The sequence below is a fragment of the Penicillium digitatum genome, chromosome 1 (assembly GCF_016767815.1).
Source record: "Penicillium digitatum chromosome 1, complete sequence".
NCBI classification, from domain to species: Eukaryota; Fungi; Ascomycota; class Eurotiomycetes; order Eurotiales; family Aspergillaceae; genus Penicillium; species Penicillium digitatum.
This window is the reverse complement of record NC_089384.1, coordinates 5,498,595-5,518,803: the sequence shown is the minus strand read 5'-3', so window position 1 is coordinate 5,518,803 and position 20,209 is coordinate 5,498,595. Positions and strand designations below refer to the sequence as shown.

The 20,209-nt window shown below is 47.7% G+C and overlaps 7 protein-coding genes across 7 annotated transcripts; 4 read left to right on the top strand and 3 right to left on the bottom strand.

Moving 5' to 3' along the window:
* Positions 1-262: 262 nt before the first annotated feature.
* Positions 263-1,509, top strand: Pdw03_4239 (Cytochrome c oxidase, subunit Vb; the record flags this gene model as incomplete). The annotated part of the gene is made up of 6 exons (XM_014675872.2): positions 263-359; positions 501-554; positions 801-959; positions 1,091-1,191; positions 1,260-1,347; positions 1,421-1,509. 6 exons carry the CDS (start codon positions 263-265, stop codon positions 1,507-1,509), a joined length of 588 nt encoding a protein of 195 aa, XP_014531358.2.
* Positions 1,510-1,995: 486 nt separating this feature from the next.
* Pdw03_4238 (Nucleoside transporter, putative) lies at positions 1,996-6,118 on the bottom strand (the record flags this gene model as incomplete). The annotated part of the gene is made up of 14 exons (XM_014675873.2): positions 1,996-2,079; positions 2,137-2,842; positions 2,900-3,013; positions 3,071-3,143; positions 3,200-3,350; positions 3,409-3,871; positions 4,091-4,106; positions 4,675-4,730; positions 4,805-4,815; positions 4,880-4,963; positions 5,026-5,058; positions 5,119-5,166; positions 5,239-5,611; positions 6,051-6,118. 14 exons carry the CDS (start codon positions 6,116-6,118, stop codon positions 1,996-1,998), a joined length of 2,280 nt encoding a protein of 759 aa, XP_014531359.2.
* Positions 6,119-8,750: 2,632 nt separating this feature from the next.
* Positions 8,751-9,858, top strand: Pdw03_4237 (Protein-ER retention receptor, putative; the record flags this gene model as incomplete). The annotated part of the gene is made up of 3 exons (XM_014675876.1): positions 8,751-8,850; positions 8,925-9,229; positions 9,289-9,858. The coding sequence occupies 3 exons, from the start codon at positions 8,751-8,753 to the stop codon at positions 9,856-9,858; spliced, it is 975 nt and encodes a 324-aa protein (XP_014531362.1).
* Positions 9,859-12,389: 2,531 nt separating this feature from the next.
* Positions 12,390-13,688, top strand: Pdw03_4236 (Myb/SANT-like DNA-binding domain protein; the record flags this gene model as incomplete). The annotated part of the gene is made up of 4 exons (XM_014675877.2): positions 12,390-12,476; positions 12,551-13,234; positions 13,344-13,409; positions 13,476-13,688. The coding sequence occupies 4 exons, from the start codon at positions 12,390-12,392 to the stop codon at positions 13,686-13,688; spliced, it is 1,050 nt and encodes a 349-aa protein (XP_014531363.2).
* Positions 13,689-14,905: 1,217 nt separating this feature from the next.
* On the top strand, positions 14,906-15,514 carry Pdw03_4235 (Regulatory protein; the record flags this gene model as incomplete). Its single annotated transcript, XM_066100691.1, has 3 exons — positions 14,906-15,091; positions 15,168-15,428; positions 15,509-15,514. 3 exons carry the CDS (start codon positions 14,906-14,908, stop codon positions 15,512-15,514), a joined length of 453 nt encoding a protein of 150 aa, XP_065956091.1.
* A 436-nt stretch (positions 15,515-15,950) lies between these two features.
* Pdw03_4234 (Structure-specific endonuclease subunit slx4) lies at positions 15,951-18,386 on the bottom strand (the record flags this gene model as incomplete). Its single annotated transcript, XM_014675880.1, has 1 exon — positions 15,951-18,386. One exon carries the CDS (start codon positions 18,384-18,386, stop codon positions 15,951-15,953), a length of 2,436 nt encoding a protein of 811 aa, XP_014531366.1.
* Positions 18,387-19,328: 942 nt separating this feature from the next.
* On the bottom strand, positions 19,329-20,034 carry Pdw03_4233 (Kinase binding protein CGI-121; the record flags this gene model as incomplete). Its single annotated transcript, XM_014675881.2, has 3 exons — positions 19,329-19,628; positions 19,695-19,817; positions 19,879-20,034. 3 exons carry the CDS (start codon positions 20,032-20,034, stop codon positions 19,329-19,331), a joined length of 579 nt encoding a protein of 192 aa, XP_014531367.2.
* Between the last annotated feature and the right edge of the window lie 175 nt (positions 20,035-20,209).

The window sequence follows — 20,209 nt, the reverse complement described above, 5'->3', positions numbered from 1 at the left end:
CAACACACCTCGTGCCCTACATAGAGAAGCCCTAGGTGTTCCAAAACGGATGTTCTGCCGCTCGTAATTGAGGCCGCCCTTGCGTAGCTCCTGCCAATCAGAATTGCTGACTCATCTTTACTCACGTTCCTATTGGATGGTGCAGTCAGCCAATCACAGGAGGTCGGACCAAAGCGGCTTCAAACTCGCCCAACCTCAAACCTCCAAACTCCCTCTCCTGCTCCAAACGCCCCGCGTCATCCACCCATTCACCTCTAGGACGATGTTCCTCCAACGTACAGCCTCCGCCCTTGCAAGGCGCTCGCCTGCCCGCGCTTTTACCCTCGCCCAGCGCCCGTTCTCTTCCTCCATCGTTCGCTGTACGTAACTTCTCAAAATGGCATGATCCGATCTTCGCACAACTTCTCCAATCTCCGCGTACCCCGATCATAAGGGGCCTTTTGCGGTCAATCGATGTGAACTATCCATTATGATCACTAGCTAACGCGAAACTGTTACAGCCAATGAGAAGAAGTGGGCTCCTAAGCAAGAGGGCAAGATCCTGTCCTTCGATGGTTAGTGCTTTACCCAACCCCATAGCAGTCAATTGCTTTTCTTCCGGCCTCTGTGGCTCGTGAAAAATTCACAGAGTTCCCCGCTCGAGAAATTGCGTGCAATTGGACGCTCTGGAATCTTGGGTGCTGGTCATGCGGATACTTTTCCCGATCCACACGCCAAGCTTGTTCATTCTACACCTAGTGGATATCTACAACAAAAATCACAGCACAAAATCCTAACCTATTTCTCTTGTCGATATCTAGATATCAAGACTGAGGAGGACCTCTTCGCTCCGGGTGCCAAGCCCGGTACCACTCCCACCGATTTCGAACAGGCCACCGGTCTCGAGCGTCTGGAACTCATCGGAAAGATGCAGGGCATTGACGTCTTCGACATGCGTCCCCTCGATGCCTCCCGCAAGGGTATGACTCCTTGATAATTCCCCCAACTTCTCATCACAGTTCCTGAATGACCAAACACGGCGGAATCGCATGATCATTGCTCCGGGACGAAAACCGAGACATTGGCTGACCAAGCTGGTGGATTTATGCAGGCACACTCGAAAACCCTATCATCGTTAACGGTGCCGGTGATGAGCAGTACGCCGGTTGCACCGGTTTCCCCGCAGACTCCCACCAGGTCAACTGGCTGACTGTATGACCGCCCCATCCAAGTCCAAGGCCAATGTCTCCAGCTATAGAGACTAACTCTACACCTTTTAGGTCTCCCGCGATCGCCCCATCGAGCGCTGCCTCGAGTGCGGCAACGTGGTCAAGCTGAACTACGTCGGACCCGAGGACTCCCACTCCCGTATGTTTCCCGCTCTCTCTTTTTGCCTTGGTATAGGATAATCTGTTGGTTATGCTAACATTCTCGCTCTCAGAGGACCATGACGGCGGTCACCACCCCCCTCCTCAAGACGAGCCCAAGACCTTCGCCGACTATGTCAAGCCCGAATACTGGTACCGGTAAATCTTCAATGGCGATTCTCTCTGCTTATTGTTTGGAAGTCCCAATACAGTGTGAACATTATGCTGCGTGTCTGTCTCTGTTCTGTCTCCGTGGCTCCTCCGTCTCTTTTGTACCATAGTGCTCTAGTAGATGAAATGAGAGTGTTTGGTGGGGTTCTTATTTTGATCTATGATTGTCTGTTTGGGTTTGTAGTGACTATGAGATGGGATGTCGCTAGGGGTCCTGTTGGTAGGACTTGTTTGATACTGGCGTTGTGGGTGCTAGTATCAGATAGAAAGAGCCAAGAAAATGATAATCTTTTTAAAGTATACCCCATACACCACTTTTTGACCTAATGTACACGTCTGTATCTAGAAAAATGCGGTATTGTAAGCGAAGCCTCAATATCCCGGGAAGCAAATATGCATTGAGACGTGTCAACTTTCGCCCAAGAAAGAAGCAGATTTGGTTTTATGCCTGGACATGACATCATGTGTCAGGCAAGACCTAACGACCCACGAAACGAAGTTCGATGAATCTGAAAGGGGGGTAAACAAGCGCAGTCCAACAGAACCCAACGTAGATTCCCATCTAGTGAGCAACAAGTTAGTTTCAAAGACGTATTATAAGAAGTGGAATTTGACATACATCAGCACCGTATTCGCCAACCAATTTGGCAATAGGTCCGATATACCACACTTGCGCCATACACAATACGGCGCCCACCCAGCCAACAACAAAGGCAGCGAAAGCCGCAATGCCAATGGGCAGCTTAGACGGATCCCGCCAGATCCCCCAGTTGTACCCAGTGCGAAGACGGAAGATATACCGCTCCTCGAGGACAATGGCAATCCAGATGACAACCCAATAGCCCATCAAAGCGAGGAAATTGGTGAAGATCTCAGAGAGATGGCTGCGGCCAACTAGCGCGCAGACGGTATAGATAATGACGGCAATGGTATTCCAGATTACGCGCGGTACTGCCTCGGCGTAGCGACCGAGGATCTGGAAGTCGATGCCGGCGGAGTAAGTGGGCGCGACTGTATTGGCGATCAGGCCTAGGGCGCAGATCACAGAGCAGAATTTGCCGAAGCCATGCAGCGGGCCGAATCCTTCGACGACTAGTGCTCCTTGGCCTTGCTCGTAGGCGGCGGAGTATTCTGGGTGTATGGAGATGCCGGACGCCAGCCCGACGCCGCAGATTATGGCCAGCGTGAAGGAGACAAGGAGGCCTGCCAGGCTGAGGCTGAAGATTTTCACCCGAGAGGTGTTTTCGGGGTAGTAAACGAAGAAGTCAGCTGCTAGTGGGGCGTAGGTGATTGCGGCGCTCAGACAGATAGAAAAGAAGGATAGCCTGGGACCATGTTAGAAACCCTTGGCTTCCTTTCGTAGGTCTGTAGTGTAGACTCACCTATTGCCAGCTACTGTCCGGGCATCGCCGGCAGAGATGGTTGACAAGTCAAATTTCACGGATGACACCGCGAAAAGGATGCAGACCACAATAAGTTGAGGCAAAAAGGCGAATCTGAAATGAGATTTGTTAGTGGCACTGTTCCGAATGGCAAGAGTTTCTGAAACTCACCGTTCATAGTAGTGGAATACTTGAATGCCGAATGTGGCCACAGCCCAGCTTATAACCGCGATGATCACGATACCTAAAGATATCAAGGTTAGTATCACAATTAATGTATAGATTTCCTGGAATACCCACCGACAGCTACGGACATGCCATCAGGGGAGACAGCAGACAAAATTTGTCCGCCAACGACGCAGTCAATCAAGCCGTATCCAATCATCTGAACAAGGTTCAATAGAACAATAACCTTGCTGGGCCACCAGCCCATCGAATACCTTCCAAAAGCCTAGTCACCAATAAGCCTTCACAGTCAAATACCTTCAGATTCACTACGTGCTACGCACCATTGTCCGGATCCCGGAAATGGGCCCCCATGTGGCCATCCAAGAGGAGACGACGGAACCAACTAAGGCTCCAAATACAGCACAAAGCGCCGAGTCCCGGAAGCTGAGACCATACACGGCCGGCCCTAACATCCCCAGAGTAATGTTATTGGGTGCAAGATTGATGGAGATCCAAAGCAAGAAGGCTTGTAGATACGACATCCACGTGTTGCGCTTCATGCGATCATCCACGGCGACTCGTTCAATACCACGCGCTTCCAGATTATACTCAATGAGCTGGTTCTCAAAGGCTCTAATAATGGAGCCCAAGCGTGATCCGACGGGATTGCGGCGATTAGTCCTGGTCTCGGCGTAGAGTAGCTCATCCTTGTTAGCCACGCCAGGGATTTCAGGCTTGGATGTCGCCAGGTCTTCCTTGTTGGAGTGCACCGCTAAGGCGGTGATTTCATTTTCTGAAGCCATGCTGCGATTGTGTTAGTATCACATCTAATTCCTGAGGAAAGAAAAAGCGCATTGAGTCCTTTCGCTGGAATTACCCAGATCAAGTTTAACCGTATAATCTCAGAACGACAACAGTCGAACACCGGTCTTCATGCAGGAGGCTTGTCCTAGATACCTTGATCGTGAGGGAATACCACACTACTCGTCTTCATGGTAGCCGTTGGTGCACAGATTGGGTTACCTTCCGAGAAGAGTCACTATGAACACACTGTGGCGTCAGCGGACTGAGTCAGGAAATCGCACGCGGCTTAGGTTTCCTTGAAGAGGCTTCAAATCCAAAACAAAGCAACAGCAGGTAATGGCAGTTAACCAAATATGTAAAGCTTTCAATTTCCCGTGGGGGAAAAATGAGGGGGAAGATTTGATTGCCGCGGGGGGAAAATAACATTCACTTTTCCGCCACCTTGTCTGTGGACACTGATGCCTACTTTGGTATGTACATACGGAGTCAGTATACACTACGTACAGTACCGAGTTTCTCATATTTGCTTTTGCAATTTCCTCATACTGGAACCAGTGGGAATCATATAGTATTGATAGTCACAAAAGCGCCAAAGAGAAAAAAAAAAAAAAAAAAAAAAAAAACAGCGCTTGTCAGATCAAAACAACGCCTTGGGAGGGGAAACATGATCGCAAAACAGGATGCGCAGGTGTTCATAGCACATATAAAGGAAATCCAAGAATAACGTTGAAAAGATACCCAGATCGCCAACTCCATCTGCCTTGTAAAACCAGTGGCCTCCAGCGGCCACCGATGAAACTTACATCGCTCTGGAATTGCCGGGAATCCGGAGGAGAGAATGCCAAATTCATAAAAGATGCTAAGGAAAAAATATCATCACTTCGTCAGAGGCGTCGTGGCAGTCAGACGTTCTTGAAATGCTCTTTGGCATACTGTTCGCAGGCCTACCGGAAAATATCGAAGATTAGATGGGATACACAATGGCTTGCAGGAATTTCCGACACTCACTTTAGCAGGCTTTCCCACTTTCTGACCGATCACCTTCCACTTGTTCGCCTCGTACTCCTTGATCGCCTCACGAAGCTTCACAGACTGTGCAACGTCAGAGGCGGATGCGACAACGGACATTAAAAAAAAAAAGTTCGGGATCATACCTCATCTTCGGCAAATTCCGCGTAGTGCATGTCCTGCGTGAGGTGTCAGTAAGACGCGCCGTGGTATTACCAAACTCACAGGCTATAGCGTACCTTGTACCAATGCTTCTTGACACTGCCCTCGGTTCGGGTCGGGAAAGTCTGCAACAGGTGGAAATAAAAAGCCCAGGTCAGCAACCCATAGTTTCAGCCCTTAAAAAGCTGCGCGCGCACCTTTGCAATTTCACTCCAACTGCGCCCGGCGTCGCGCATTGTCTTAAGCCTTTGCTCCTCCTCTGCGGTCCATGGGGTATTTGTGCGCCCTTTTTTCTTGGGTGTAGATTCGACCGTGGGAATGGCACCGGGGTCGTCAATCCCACCACCCGCAGGATTCCCTGGGCCTGCCATCATGGCTGAGGATCCCGTAGGAGAAGGAGGACGTTTGCGCGAAGTGCCGAGGTTTTGTTGAGGTATAGGAGCAGTCGGAATCGGGATGCCTTCAAAGGTTGGGACGCGGTGAAATGGATGAATCTGTTGTTGAGCAAGCATATGCGGGGGGGCGCTGGTAGTTGCCGACGTCTTGAGACGCTTAGATGTCGGGGGGGAACTAATCAGACTAAAGGTCAGGGAACAGAAGAGACATAAACTGGGATGAGGCGATGTAATAAGAACGCGACCCGGTGCACTTGATTTTCCAACCCAGTCTCCCTCCCACAGCTGGAGGCCGGACGGAGATCATCGACGAAGGGACTTACGACATGGTGAAAGACACACGCGGTTTTCAATCACACTGTGCCGATTCATCTGTACATACAAAAAAAAGCCGCGCAGGGGGGTTAGCAGGATCTGGTACTGGCGCGCCTTGGTCAACTCTCGGAAAGCGTTACACTAAAGGCGATGACACAGGCGCATCCCAGGCAGAACCAGATTGACAAAGGTAACAGGGACAAGAGAAAGGTATAGATTGCGACACAGAGAAGTCCAGACTCCGACCGGAGTGTTTTAACTCTTATGTGGGTGGGTGAGAAATCAAAGGGAATGCTCACAGGTCAAAATCGCATGGTCGAAGCGTCGATTCCGGGACCTCGAATTCTTCCGAATACGGGGAGAACATGAGGCTGGGAGGGTCTTGACTTGAATTTGGTGGGGAGAAGGCAAGGTTGAGGAGAGGAACCCCCAAAGAAATAAAAAAAGAAGACTTTGAAAACACCCAGGGAAAAAGAGAGAGAGTGAAAGTTAAGAGAGTGAGAGAGAGAGAGAGAGAGACAAGGTTACAGAGAGAAAGAGAAAGGAGGAAGAGGAGAGAGGAAGTTGTGAGGAAAGGCAGAGCGGGGATGGAGTCACCTCATATCACAACGACCAAAGTAATGATAGGGCAACTTGTAGATCTTGTTTTTTATATATTGGTTATATGGTTTACATGATTTTCATGGTTTTATAGTTGAGATGGTTGATGGTGTTTAAAGTGTTCAAATGCTTCTGAACGTTTTGATTTTCCTTTTGACGTTCTTCTAATCTTCTTAGGATCTATTTGCCTACTTGTAACCCCTCTCTACTACCTCTCTCTATACATCTGTCACTCTTAAAAATATTCCCCTAATGTGCCTTTGCTCCTTATATCAAATGTAGACTATTCCTGCAATCAAATTAAAATGCAGTGTCAATTCAAATGCGCCTCCAACCATTCCCCCTCTCCGGTGCATTCCACAACCCGTTCTTCCCTGGCCTAGGAACCGATGCCCGGACAGGGGCCCTGTCACAATTTATGACTCGTCCTGTGATCTAATTTGACTGACATCAGGATGTAGAAGCAGAGATAACCACGTCCGGCAGCTTCCATAAGACATTTGGGCCGAAGAGACCCGCGAGTGGCCTGTTCCAGAATCCGGTGATCCGGCGAGATCTCACAACACCGTGCGAGGATGACAGGACACGCCCAATGCCAATCAACGATACGCCCGAGGGCCTAAGTATTGCAAAGGCACCCAGTGGCCCCGGGAACTCATCCCGCAATCAATATCATTCAATTGACAGAAGCAGATGTCTCCGTCCAACCCGAGACTTGGTGGGCTAAATCAGCCACAAGACGGTTTCGTGTAAAGCCACCGGAGTACCATTTCCCCTCTCTGCCTCCCATGCAGGTCGTTGTTGAGGGGCATGCACGTTATGGGGTAGAAGGCCTGGAGGACCCTATCAGGATTTTTTGGTGTCAAAATACCGCGCGGGGTTCATCCAAGGCGTGTATAAATTCGAGCCCAGCCTCTCAGAATCCTGCCGGCATTTTCTTCTGTCACACAGACTGTCCATCCCCCTGTCAATCTCCAACTGGTGAAAATTGACAATATCGCCAATGCCCAAGCCGACCAGGACTACTGAATTTCTTGACATTGTCAATTGGCGAGGAGATATCAAGTGGTAATGGTCGAATATCTTCGGTTGGGATGATGATGCATGCAGAGGATCAGGTGTGCTGGATCTTGCTTGGTGCGGCATGTTGTCAACGGAAAAAGATACTGCCAAGAGTCGCTGGGGTAAATATGACTTGCATCACCCTGTCTCAATAAATTGGAAAAGGTTTCTCTATCGAATTCAAATCCAGGAAGATCAAGTTCCTTGATCCACAAAGCCAAAGATGTCTCCGATTTTCTTGAATTCTCGGCTAAAACAATAAAACGACTCTTCGCATGCACCCAATTTCTTACTGTTTTTGCCCGATCAACTGTTCCAACCGTTCGGTGATGAAACTAAGACTTTCCTATCAGGTCAAGCCTCGTTCTTAGCAAAATCAGTAACCATCCCTCCTGGAAACATTAACAATGCCAGTTATGACCAATTGGTACTGCCCTATGTGCTCATGTTACAGCAGTGACATCTGCTTTGGGAATCTTACCGCGTCGCCTGCATCACCTGAAGCATCTAGGCCTTCTCAAATTCACCACGGTCATGAGCGCAAATGAATCGATCTTGGTTTTAACATGCCTCCCAGATCATCGGTATTACTCGAGAAGCTTAAGAGGAGCTTCGAATCAACTTTCGATAACTCAAATAACTACCGAGTAAGTTAGTTGTACGTCCTCATAGGATTTGCTCCTAAACATCCCCGCATCTCTCGTTTCTTCAATTCATCTCGCGATTTTTACACCATAGAATGGATGACTTGTTACAATCAACATCCAGAACAGTGTGCTTGGTCCTCCAGAGTCCGATCGTCGAATTAAATATCGAGGAATGTTTTACATCCGTGTTTCACATGTCGTCAGTATCTCCCATTATATACACTGAGACCACTATGTTGAACAGCACATGTCAACCAGAACCGAAGGTTAGGCAACAAGATAGAACCCCCGAAATGTCTACTCTCTCTTTCGTCATTGTACAATAAAATTAAATCACCACATTTCTCGCCATCCAACTACTCCAGAGCTTCAATTCACCCGCTGACGTCAACCTCACGTGAGGGGATACGCGGCCCGAGCTTATGTGGATCGCCGATAACGAACTCCCCCAGTCACCCCAAGAGCGTTTAATACACCTTCACTCGTTGCATCTCCCTGCACTTCCATCTCATTGGAGGAAACGTACATACTCAGAAATCAAGTCTTTCACCTTAAGATCTACTCAACACCACTCGATTCCCCCATCTTGCCAGACACTTGGCGCCAACGTCAATGGTGAAAGCTTGACAAGTGTCCACACCCACCCAGCGTTCAACTCACTGTTTAATTGACCGATCCCACCCTCCAGCCATGGTGGCATGGAACATCTTTCGTATAATTGGAGATCTCTCTCATGCTGGCTCAATATGTGTCCTTCTTTGGGCTATTCACAAGAATAAGAGTGCCGAGGGTTCGTTCATCCCTTGTATCAATCCGATTGCCTAGGTACCCTGCAGAGCTTACTGACACAGGCGTTCAAATTAGGTATCTCACTTCTCACACAGCTACTTTACGGTGTCGTCTTCGTATTTCGCTACCTTGATCTATTCGACCCTCACACATACACGAGCGGCGGCACGTGGCATAGCATTTGGAACATCTCCTTCAAGCTATTCTACCTCATCTCGTCATCATATCTAATTTTCTTGATGATGAAAGTATACCCACGGACGAGAGAAAGGGAACGAGCTTGGAAGCTCGGGTTGTGGTCTGTGACTGGATCCGTGATTTTGGCACCTGTCTCAATCTGGCTTCTCGACAGCGAGCCTTACAACTTATGGTTCATTGAGGTAGGTTTGATATGCTTGACCTTTTCCTTTGTTGCAGCTTAACTGATCCAATGACTTAGTTTTGCTGGGCTTTCTCCATTATTCTTGAGTCTGTGTGTGTTTTGCCGCAGCTTCTTCTCCTTCGCCAGACAACCGTCCCGACGGTGATCGATTCATACTATCTGCTTGCTCTGGGCTCCTACAGAGGATTCTATATCCTCAATTGGATTGTCCGCCTCTTCAACAAGGAGCCCTTCAACGATTGGATCGCAGTTGTGTTTGGCATTGTACAGACTGCCTTTTATGTCGACTTTGCATGGGTATACTATTCACGCCAGCGAGTCAAGCTTCGCAATGGTGGCGTCGTTGACTCCGAGGACTACGGAAACAGTTGGCTGGTGAACCGCGTGGTGAATTTCCGAGCATCGCGAGGCTCCACAGACGAAGAACAGCACCTTCGAGACGATGAGGAAGGAGTGGATGGTCAACCGAATCACAACCGGTGGGGCGCTCGTGGTATTTCCATCGCGGCCGACGATACCCTGGAAAGCAATGGTCACAATAAAGGATACCACCGTGATGATAGTTTAGATGGGTTTTCGGGGGACGAGGACGAAACCGATGATCACCGTGTGAATATTTCTCGTTAAGTGGTGATTTGCTATCGGCAAATTTTGTCCCAGCATGGGCATAACCATATGTCAGTTATGTCGGTTGTTGGATGTTGCGCAGAGTCTTCACAGGCTCTAAATGGGTTGACGGCACGGGAAGACCCGCCACTGCCGTTCTAGTTTGTTTCTCTCCCGAGATTTGCTACCCACCTTTTGATTCTCAGGTCTTTTTCATGATCGAATTCAGAAATGACAACATCTATGGAGCATTCCGTACTCTAGCCCCAAGATTATGGCAGCCGTTTTTAGCTCAGCCTCTACTGCTTCGTGATGCTACCCGGGGGTCAAATGATGTCACTAGAAGTCCGCTTTGAATCATGGTTCTCAGGGCCTGTCTACTCCGTAAGTCTACACCGTAGTCAGCAGACTTCTACTGCCTTGATTCGTTCCGTACGCATGGAAACCGGCGGATGGGGACTTTTCTTCTTAGCTGCAGCTTTAATGAAAGGCGTTCTCCTCGGATCCCGAGAACATAACATTCACTCGGGAATTTACTGATCTCGGAGCACCCGGGAAGGAACGCTGATCTTTAAAGCCTCGTACGTTTCTTTTGATTAATATCTGCAGTTCCAGCTCTGAGAGATCCTTAGCACAGGGTTCAGGAGAACACCGTATTACAGCCCAATTTTGAGTGACGAATTCTTACTGTAAACCTCACGTTTCCACGGTATCCAACCCCAGAGCTGAATTGGGGCCAAATGCAATACTCCTGCAAACGAGAGGAAACATCCAAGTTCACCAATGTTAGTTTAACACTTTCAAGATTGGTGGGAGCTATCAACTCCCAATATGCAATGCTTCCAAATGTGTGTTGTGCAGATCAAAATGAAGTGAGCGCATTAGACAAGGTCCAGACACGCCTGGCTTTTTCTCGGGCGCTTAGAAGCAGGACGTGGCTTGGCGAGCTGACTCAGATGCCCCCAATAGCAAACGATCACCAGAAATGTGGAGATTGGAGAAGAAAGAAAATACATCAACTCAAGTTTTTCCCTGTACCTTCCAGGAGTCCCACAGAAAGGAATCAATTGAAACCCCCCCCCCAAAAAAACCAAATCAAAACCCAAAAGCTTCAACACAAAGAAAATTCCAAGGTTGTTCTGCATCTTCGAGATAACTGGGGGCTACCGGGTGTCTGAATCAGCGCTTAACCAGCGGTCATGAATTCTCCGTGGACAAAGCCACCAAGAGGGTCGTGGGGTCTTCTCAGCCTCAGAGGAATTTTGGATCATCTATGGCCAGTCGAAAGCCGCCCGTCTTGAACAACGCGTGGGGAATGGAGAATACATGGAGAAGGATGAGAAGGATCGTCCCTCCATCTTTCCATCCCACAACCGGTGTGTTGGAATCCAGTAGCGTCAACTTGAGGGGGTTTTTTCTTCGTTTCTTGACGTGGGGGTTGCCAAAATGAAGATTAGCTGTGTGCAGAGAATCGTTCAAAGGGCCAGCTGGGGCAGATGAACGTTTTATGTCCATAGATTACTGTCTATAGATTGCTGTCTATAGATTACTGTCTACAGATTACTGTCTACAGATTACTGTCTACAGATTACTGTCTACAGATTACTGTCTACAGATTACTGTCTACAGATTACTGTCTATTAATTACCAAAATCCTAAATTGAAAGATCCAGTGTAACATTAAGTGTAATTAATGGTCTTGGTATGGAAATTCCGTTTTTTTTTAAAATGGGGGTCCCTAATCCACCCACTGGACCTCTCCAGAGCTCTAAGCGCTACGCTTTGGCTCCTTTGTGGAGGATCATCCACAACCCTAAGCAGCACACGTTTTTTTCTGCGTTTCTGCGTTTCTGCGTTTCTGCGTTATTTATGGATTTATTTTCCTTTTTAATTTTTAATTTTTTTGGGCCTTGCAGTGGGTCTGAATTCACAGACTCACTTTAATTCCTATTCACATTGCAGAGTCTGACCCCCCGGCCAGGGATGGGGGCGGAATATGGATATCAACATTGGACTATTGAGCCCGCAGCGCTTAAATATAGGCTCTCATCGAGTCTTCAAGAGTTTCCTTACGTTCTAATGCGGCATAAGGCTCGTCGGCGGTACTGATCTCTGTTTTGGTGTCCTCTGAGCCTATGGTTAATACCTCGACTGATTGTTCACATCTTGCTTCACGAGGCATCCCAGTGCTGGCTGTGATATCTCTCGAAGTGGAGGACAGGTGGACTTGTGCATCTTGCTTGCTTTAAAATCTTCCCCTCTTTTCTGGCTCGCATAAATCTTATAAGATCGACTACCGTCGATGGTTGGGAACGTGAATCTTCTCTTCAACATTCAGAGCGAAAAGGCCTTGTTGATATACCCATATCTTAAAGATTCAGCAAACCACCATAGTCTACCAGCCGCCTGAAGTTCCACATCTTCCCATACCTCAAGTTTCATATCTCGTTTCACATTCTGCTGCTTCGGCGTTTATTCTCCCCACTCAGAAAACGCAGCGGATTGTGAATTTCCCCCGTGTTTTATGTTCTTGAGTGCACCCAGTCAACATCATGTCTAATCGCTCGGATATCCCTTCCTCTGAGGATTTTACAGAGTACTATGAAGACCTTTCAGCCCATTGGCCCGTAATGCCAGCGGTAGGTACCTATGCACCTTTGATACCGGACATTGTATGCTTCCGCAACATAAACTAACCCCGTATACGATTTAGACCCCATTCCTGGGATCCATCAGCCCTTACTGCACAGAGTCTCTAGTTCAATCCAGCCTCCTGACGCCAATCAGTCTTCCGGACAACTCGTTTCATCCCAGCCCAGCAATCAGTCAGCACTCACAGGGCTACCACGCACAAGATTATCAATACAATTTCAATGACCCCGTTTCAGCTCCATTGGGTCTCGGTATCTCTGCGCCCTTCCCGAGTGATTTTCCCCGGTCTTCAGCTCCCAGTCCCGCCTATCTGTATGCTCCGGACCCAAGTGACATCCCGCATGGCGTGGCACAGACGCCTAGTCCGTCGTCCCAGGGTCCACCACCGGCCAAACGCGCCAGAATTCCATCCTTGGACACAGCCTCGCTCGAGAAGACAAGTAATAAACCAATCAACATCGCTCCCAATCCAGAAGGAGTTCTCCGAATGGAGCAGAATCGTCAGCACACCCAGCCAACTCCACACATACTCCCTAAGATCCGGGCCCCAGGCCGCGGCCGGCGTGACCCGCAAGCAGAAGACGAAGACGCATTTGTGGAAGAACTGCGAGACAGACAAACGGCCTGGAGGGTTGTGCGTCAGGAATTCCGAGAGAGATTCAACAAAGATGCCTCCGAGGCGCGCCTGCAGATGCGTCTTCATCGTCGGCTCCGAGAGCGAATGGTGCGCTGGGAAGAGTCAGATGTGAGTATGTACCTCCCCCGTAGCACATGGTATGAAAAGATCCAATAAAAAAACTGTGTGGGCTGGAGTATACTTGTGTTGAGCAGGCCGTGCTGATACGCAATGCTAGATAAAACTCCTAATCCGCGCCCATGGGATCTGGGTAAAAGATAAATTCCATTACCTTTCCGACAAGGTGAGTATTCCTATGCCCATTTGAGATAGGGAATGTTCTAATGTGTCTTTCGATCCTATCTTTCAGATGAAAGAACTTGGCGATACTAGGCTGTACTCACCTGATCAATGTAGAACTCAACTTCGACTTCTAGACGCGAAAAAACAACAGCGTGATCGTTCAAGTGAATCGCCATCTGCTATGTCTGACCCTGCTCCCATGACATCTACCGTGTCTCGAAAACGATCTCGAACTCAGTCCTTAGATTATGAGACTGACAGTGAGGAGGCGACCTTTTAGACTCATGAGCTCTCTCGTTTTTGATTTTTTCTTCTTCTCCTCTCATTTCTCATTTCTCATTACCCATTCATTTTCAGGTTGACTTTGTTCTCTTCTCTTTCAGTTGTCTCTTTTTTTTTCTTTTTCTTTTTCTCCCATTCTACGACAAATCTGATCGGCTCTTCGCCACTACACTTGCCCCCATTATTGTCATAATCAGCTAGCCTTGGGTTTGGTGGGACTATGTTTGCAGAGCTGGGAGACATCGATTGCTATTACACTTTTTTCTATATATTTTACTCTTATTTTCTGTCTCGAATTTCATTTTCAATAGCTATCACATTCAACATAAATTCCTGCTAGGAGTTGTTATTGTCGTGAGCACGGATGGTGCTCTCATTTCTCAAGACTAATGCTAGTATCTTTTTCTACGCATTATTGAGAATGGTAACCGATGAACAAACAATATGTGTGAGGAGTATCTTAAAACCCGATGTGTGAAGCTGATGAGGTTAGCCTGACAAAGAGTTGTCGAGTGGGCACAGCCACGTATTAAAATAATATGGCACCGGCAAGTACTAAAACATCATCATTGGACCATTAAATGATACCTCTAACAATTGGATATGTACGATTATGATTCTACACCCCAACGCGGAGATTCAATTTCTCGTTCACTTGTGGCCTTGGAGATAGGTTCCAGTTCCTCTCAGACAAGGTATCTAGACATTGAAAAGAAGAACAAAAAGATCAGCAACTCTCGTTGGAAGAAGGTAAAGAAAGGGAAAAGTCAGAGGTCTAAGACAGACAATTTCTAGGACAATGAGATATGCCACGAGTAAAATAGCCAAGAGCAGACAACAATAGATCTGTCCTAAAGACCCTGATCGAGAATCTCTACGTCTACAAAGCAGACACGGTAAAACCGTTCTAACAGTTCGTTACGAGCTTCAGTGAGACAGCGAAGACATACAAAGGGATTCTACTAAAAAGACAACGGCTTTGTATGCAGAATGAAATTTGAATCAGACTGTTTCTCTGGAGAGATTAAAAAAAAAAAATTCAAAAGTGATCCCAACCTGGAACTAGCCTAGAAAATGAAAGGCAAGTACCCCAAACTCCCAGGCACAGACTCAATCTGTTTCTTCGGCGATTTACATAAGAAGATGAGATGAGAACTCAGTTAACCATCAGTTCCAGGAACAAGACCGCCCAGAACAACATCATCCAATCTCATCATGGATACTTCAGACTCAGCAATCCCCGACGACGAGCCCGTCAGCGACGCACCCAGCGAGAATGTCCCAAAGGCCAAAAAGACTCGCCGCAGCCGCTACGACCCAGAGCCCGACTGGTCGGCCATGGTTCGAGCCAAGGTCACGAAGTCTCACAATCGTGTCGGTCAGGCCTGTGATCGTTGCAAAGTATGCCGGTCATATTCCGATATCAAGCTAGCCTTGACTCAGAACACCATACTGACACGTTTGAATTGATTTCTAGGTCAAGAAGATGAAGTGCACACCCGATCCTGGAGGCTGTGCTTGCTGCCTTATTCTCAACATCCCATGCAAAGTCACCGACCGTGTCACCGGTGAGACCTGGGTGCGTGGTGAGGCAGGGCAAATGCGAGCCCTTATCGACAGTCTCAAGAAGAGGACCGAGGACCTGAGGGAGCAGATCACACAGCTTCAACAGAAGAACGCACAGCTCCAGGACTGCCTGGATGGTTCCTACAGAGCCAGTCTCATAGATCACTACGAGGTATGTCTTTCTTCTTTCCCTAGAACTCATCTCATGTATTAAAATCTCCACGTTCCGATTACTCATCTTTGGGGGTTTAGGGCTAAATCAATGACAAACTGTACCTTGACCCAAGACATCACCATAGTCTACTCTGATTGTGGTGGATTTTTAGTGCTCGCTATTTTCTAAGAAATTGACCATGCCTCGTGTTTGGTTTCCTATTTGCATCCTCCTGTTCTGTCCGAGATGAAGTGAGAGGATCGAGAAAATGGGAGTGCATAGGAGTGGCATATAATGACAAGTTTTGTTGTTCGAGTTCATCAATGTTTGAATTTTGAATACGGTGGACTATTCGTGTAATTAAGCGACAGATGAGAGGCTTCCCACAAGTAGATAGGAAAACTACCAAAAAAAAAAAACCGATCTGTTTGTCTTGTTTCAAAGAGGGCATGTCAACTTATGCAATTTAGAATGGCAAGGTGATGCCAACTCGTGCACAGGATATCTGAAATAAGATTCAATGCAGTGAACAATTGCCTTTTACCAGCTGACATTCTTTTTCCAGCAACAACAGATTCCTTTGCTTTCACACCATTCTCTCACAAACGCAGTGCCAACCTCGCGATCTTCACCAACGAGACCAAGCCCCTCAACATTGAGCCATGCTGTGAAATCTTCCAGAATGATAGGGTCGTACATAAGGATCTTTTCATGCCATGTCGGCCGAATACGGCTCCCGCGAGATGACAAGAGTGGCGAGAGTCGAGGCTGAACGCGAACAGCTTGGGTGATCTTTGCAGAGATTTCAGCCAGGCTGATCTCTTCGGAGAATTCCGCTGCGTGGTTGTCTGTAATAGATGCAGAGGATGATGGTCTTTTAACTGAAATCGGAGAAACAACCTTGCGCTTGGTCGGACTTGAATGTGGTGTTTTTGTGAAGATAGTCAAGGAGTTGTGTTCCATCCGACCACTTGTCTTAGATTTTGCATAGATGTCGGCATAGTGCTTTTGTACTTGAATTGGTGAGGGGATGATGTCTTCTTCTGAGTCTTGAATCTCTTCTACATCCATTAATGATGAAGAAGTCCCGGTGGTAGGCTTCCCTCTTGAGTTCTTCTTTGGGCTTATCTGGAGACTAGTCCGCGAGATAGAAGTTGATAATGTCTCGTCAAGTGATTTTCGGCTCTTTATAGATGTTCCTGATTTGGACTTCACTGTCGCCTTCGTCTTCGTAGCCGAGGTGGGGTTGAGGACTTTGTCCATTTTAGAGACAGGGTCTTTTTGTTGCTCGGGTTGGTACGTAGGCTGGCTGCCAGAGGTAAGATTCCTACCGTGTTTCGATTCCCAACATTTTTGAAGGAGATCGATCATCTTCTTGCGGCCCCTAACTGCCTTGAAGCCATAAGTGAAGATTTGCTTAGACAACTCCGCGTCTGTAAATCCTGTATATTGTGGCATTGGAGATGCCTGAGAGGTAGTGGACTGGAAATCAACCGCTTCAGTCGGGGTGTTCTCGGCTTCTTTTGCAGGCTTTGCAGGCTTTGCAGCTTTTGCCTCGGTCATAGGCATAGCTGTAGCTGCCAGGATAGGAGCTGGAGCTTGAACAAGCGTGTCTGAATCCAAGTCTCTTTCGGTCAAAGGTGCTAATGGTGGTCTTTTTTCTGGGGGTGAATCTATGTCTGGGAATTCAAGCTCAAACCAGTCCCTCCGAAGAGACTTTTGGCTTGCTTGTTCCACGTTATCATGACCTTTTTTTGCAGGAGGCTCTCCCCCATCCGTCAAGTCTACCACGTTGAGTGTTTCTAGTTGGATCAAAGACCCTTCGGTGTCTCTGGCGCCAACACACCACAGGTTCCTAGTGCCTGCCAACCTTGAAACAGAACGAGTAGATGATTCTTGGGTCGTCCTGGAGTCCTTTTTGTGCGTCCCCTCCGGATATGAAAGGCCCTCGGAGGCACGGATGGCTTGCTGAATTTCTCGCAGAGTCTGCGGCGAATCATCTCTTTCCAGTTGACTGCACGTGCCGAATACAAGATCTTGATCATTTAGAAATTCGACAGCCGCTTCCGGGGAAAGTACAGCGAACGAAGACTGTTTCTCTGTCTCTTTTGCCCTTCTTCGTTTTCCTTTCGTCGTTCTGGTATCCGGAAGGCTATCAATCACCAGCTCATCCTCTTCTGCGTCATTTTTTGAATATTGAGCAGTCATGCGTGCCGTCAAGGTGGTGAACTTCTTAGGTTTGCTCTTGACTGTCCTTTGGGGCTTTCCCGAGGATGCCATTTTCTTCCCTTGCGCAGATGTCTGATCACTTGAATCAGAAGACCTTCCATTGAGCAACGCTTGGATTTCAGGAGTAACCAGCTCTATCCGTCGACGCTTTGTTGGTCCTCCGCTATTTGCATTCTGCACAAAGTCGCGGGGATTCAAAGTTAACCCAGAGTAATTATAATCGGATACTAGCTTGCCAAACCCAGCCATAAGATTCGCATCATGGTATTTACTCTGGCTCCCACCATTGTTCACGGTAGCGATTCCCTCGTAAGCGGTCTCCCTCGGTGGTGTCCAGTCTATCCTTCTTCTCACTGCCTCGTCCAGATGCAAAACCTCGTCCTTTCCTAAGACATTGGATTCCTTGGAGGAAAATTTCGCCGGTGCATCCTCCAAAGAAGATAGTTCTGTGGCAATCGTTTTCTTCTTCCCCCCTTCGCTGGATTTCTTTGCTGGTGGGTCGCCGCTTGTCTTCGTAACTTTCCCAGCCAAAGTCATGTTTCCTGAATCATTTCTCTTGGCAGTATTTCGAGAACGCCCTTTGATTGGTTTCGCTGCGTCGTTTTGTGTGCCAAAAGTCTCTGGCTGAGAGCCCCCAGGCGCAATTGTTTTTGACCCATCCGCGACTTTCTTCGCCTTCCGCCGGGGTTTGCTCGGTGCGGTTTGGTTGCTGGTGCTCGAAGTAGGATCCTTCTTTGTCAATCCCATTTTCGGCTTCGTCACGGTCTCAGGACACTTTGTGCTCGCGATTGGGATGGGGAAAAAACGGGAACGCGTGTGAGGTTCAGCCAAATCGGATGTCGAGCGTATTGGCGGTGGCGTTGCACCTCGTGGCAAGGTGTGAGATACCAGCTTTACATCATGCCTACCCAGACTTGGCGACCGCGGTTGATTTGGAGAGGACGACAGAATGATTACATCTGCAATGCGAGCCATCGTGCTGAATCGCGTCTCTGGGGTGTTTGCTTGATTTATCAGGGCGAGTCGCATATATCACTTGAGTTTGCTGTATCAGACATTTCTTAGGCAACGTTTAAACCGAAGGGGGAAATTTTTAAAGTGTATGCAAATTGGGTATGCTGGCGAAGTAGCGCTTAGAGATCCAAGTTCGATGTTTCGCTGCAACACGGTCGATCAGCCGCGGTCTTGGCAAAGTTTGGAGCCGGGCAATCAACTACACTCAATCCTAAGAGGGTGGATTCATCTTAAATTTTTACTGGATGCTTGATATGATCAGCTCATTCTCAATTTCAATGGATCCACGTGTTTTTACTATCCTACTATACCATATCACACTAAACAAACAGCCAGAATCAGACGCGTTAAACTATAAAAAACATGCCTTGCGCTCCTAAAGTAGTTCACTTAATTGATCATTACCTTAACTTCGTGCACTGTCTCAACAGAGAGATCTGGTGTTCTTGGCTCAGCCTTGGGGCCAGGGAATAGTGGACCTTAGAAAAACCATGGTGATCTACTTGTGATTGATAATGGGTTGATTCTCAAGTGAAGCCAATTTGGGGCTCAATTTGACCCACACTGGAGAAAAACAGTGAGAGCTTGAGAAATAAAGAGATTTCCCACTCGTCCCAAAGCGGTTTTTGGAACTTTCAGGCACAGTGAATTTGGTTGCTTGATGATGACGATTGTTCACGATCCTCTCAAGGCAATTGCACTCAACAATGAATTTTCGAGTCGTTGCTTGGCCTCGTCATTCTCCTTGGCCGTTGGTGAAGGCAGAGCCCCTAGCTTGTATGCTTTCTTGATCTTATTGATATCAGAGAGTTTGGTGAGTGCCTGGTCATTGAAAGGCACAAGTGTTCCTTGAACCGAGCTGTCCAAGTGGGCCGCAACGGATTCACGTGTTATCTCCGGAGAGACAGAAACTTTGATCACCAACAGGTCTTTGGTTGAATCGGTGATACCGAATCTACGGAACGATTCGGTGATCTAAGTCCATGTTAGCCCCGGCTTTTTTGGAAGAATTGCAGCTGACTCCTAGAATTGGCAACCCACATTATTCGTAGGGTTCAATGAGAATACGATTTCGGAATGCACATTATGAGACTTCAGTCTATTGTGCATGTAGTCATTAACTGCTCTGAATACTGCAGCAGTGGCATGGGCCTTTGACAGAACCTATCTCTTGGTGTCAGTGGACTAGTAACTTTTCTTAGTTCTCGGGGACTAATCAACATACCATGCTTGCATCAATAAATGCATACTCGAATTCAACATGACCGGCGAGGAGTTGACCTTTCAAAAAGGCGGCATTCTGAACATCGCGATATAGAGCAACATGCACGGGCATCAGTGGTAGATGTGGCAGGCTGATCGTCTCTAGACTTGAGGCCATGACTGAAATCGAACTAAACCCGAAATCAAAGGAAGATGACAGATTTGTAATCAGGCTGATCTGATAAAAAAAAATACAAAGTGAGCCCTGGAGTTCACCATGAGTCCACTGTGAACCTACAAACCCATCCCACTTCTTGATCCACGTGACGAATTCTGGAATTTTCCGGATTTAA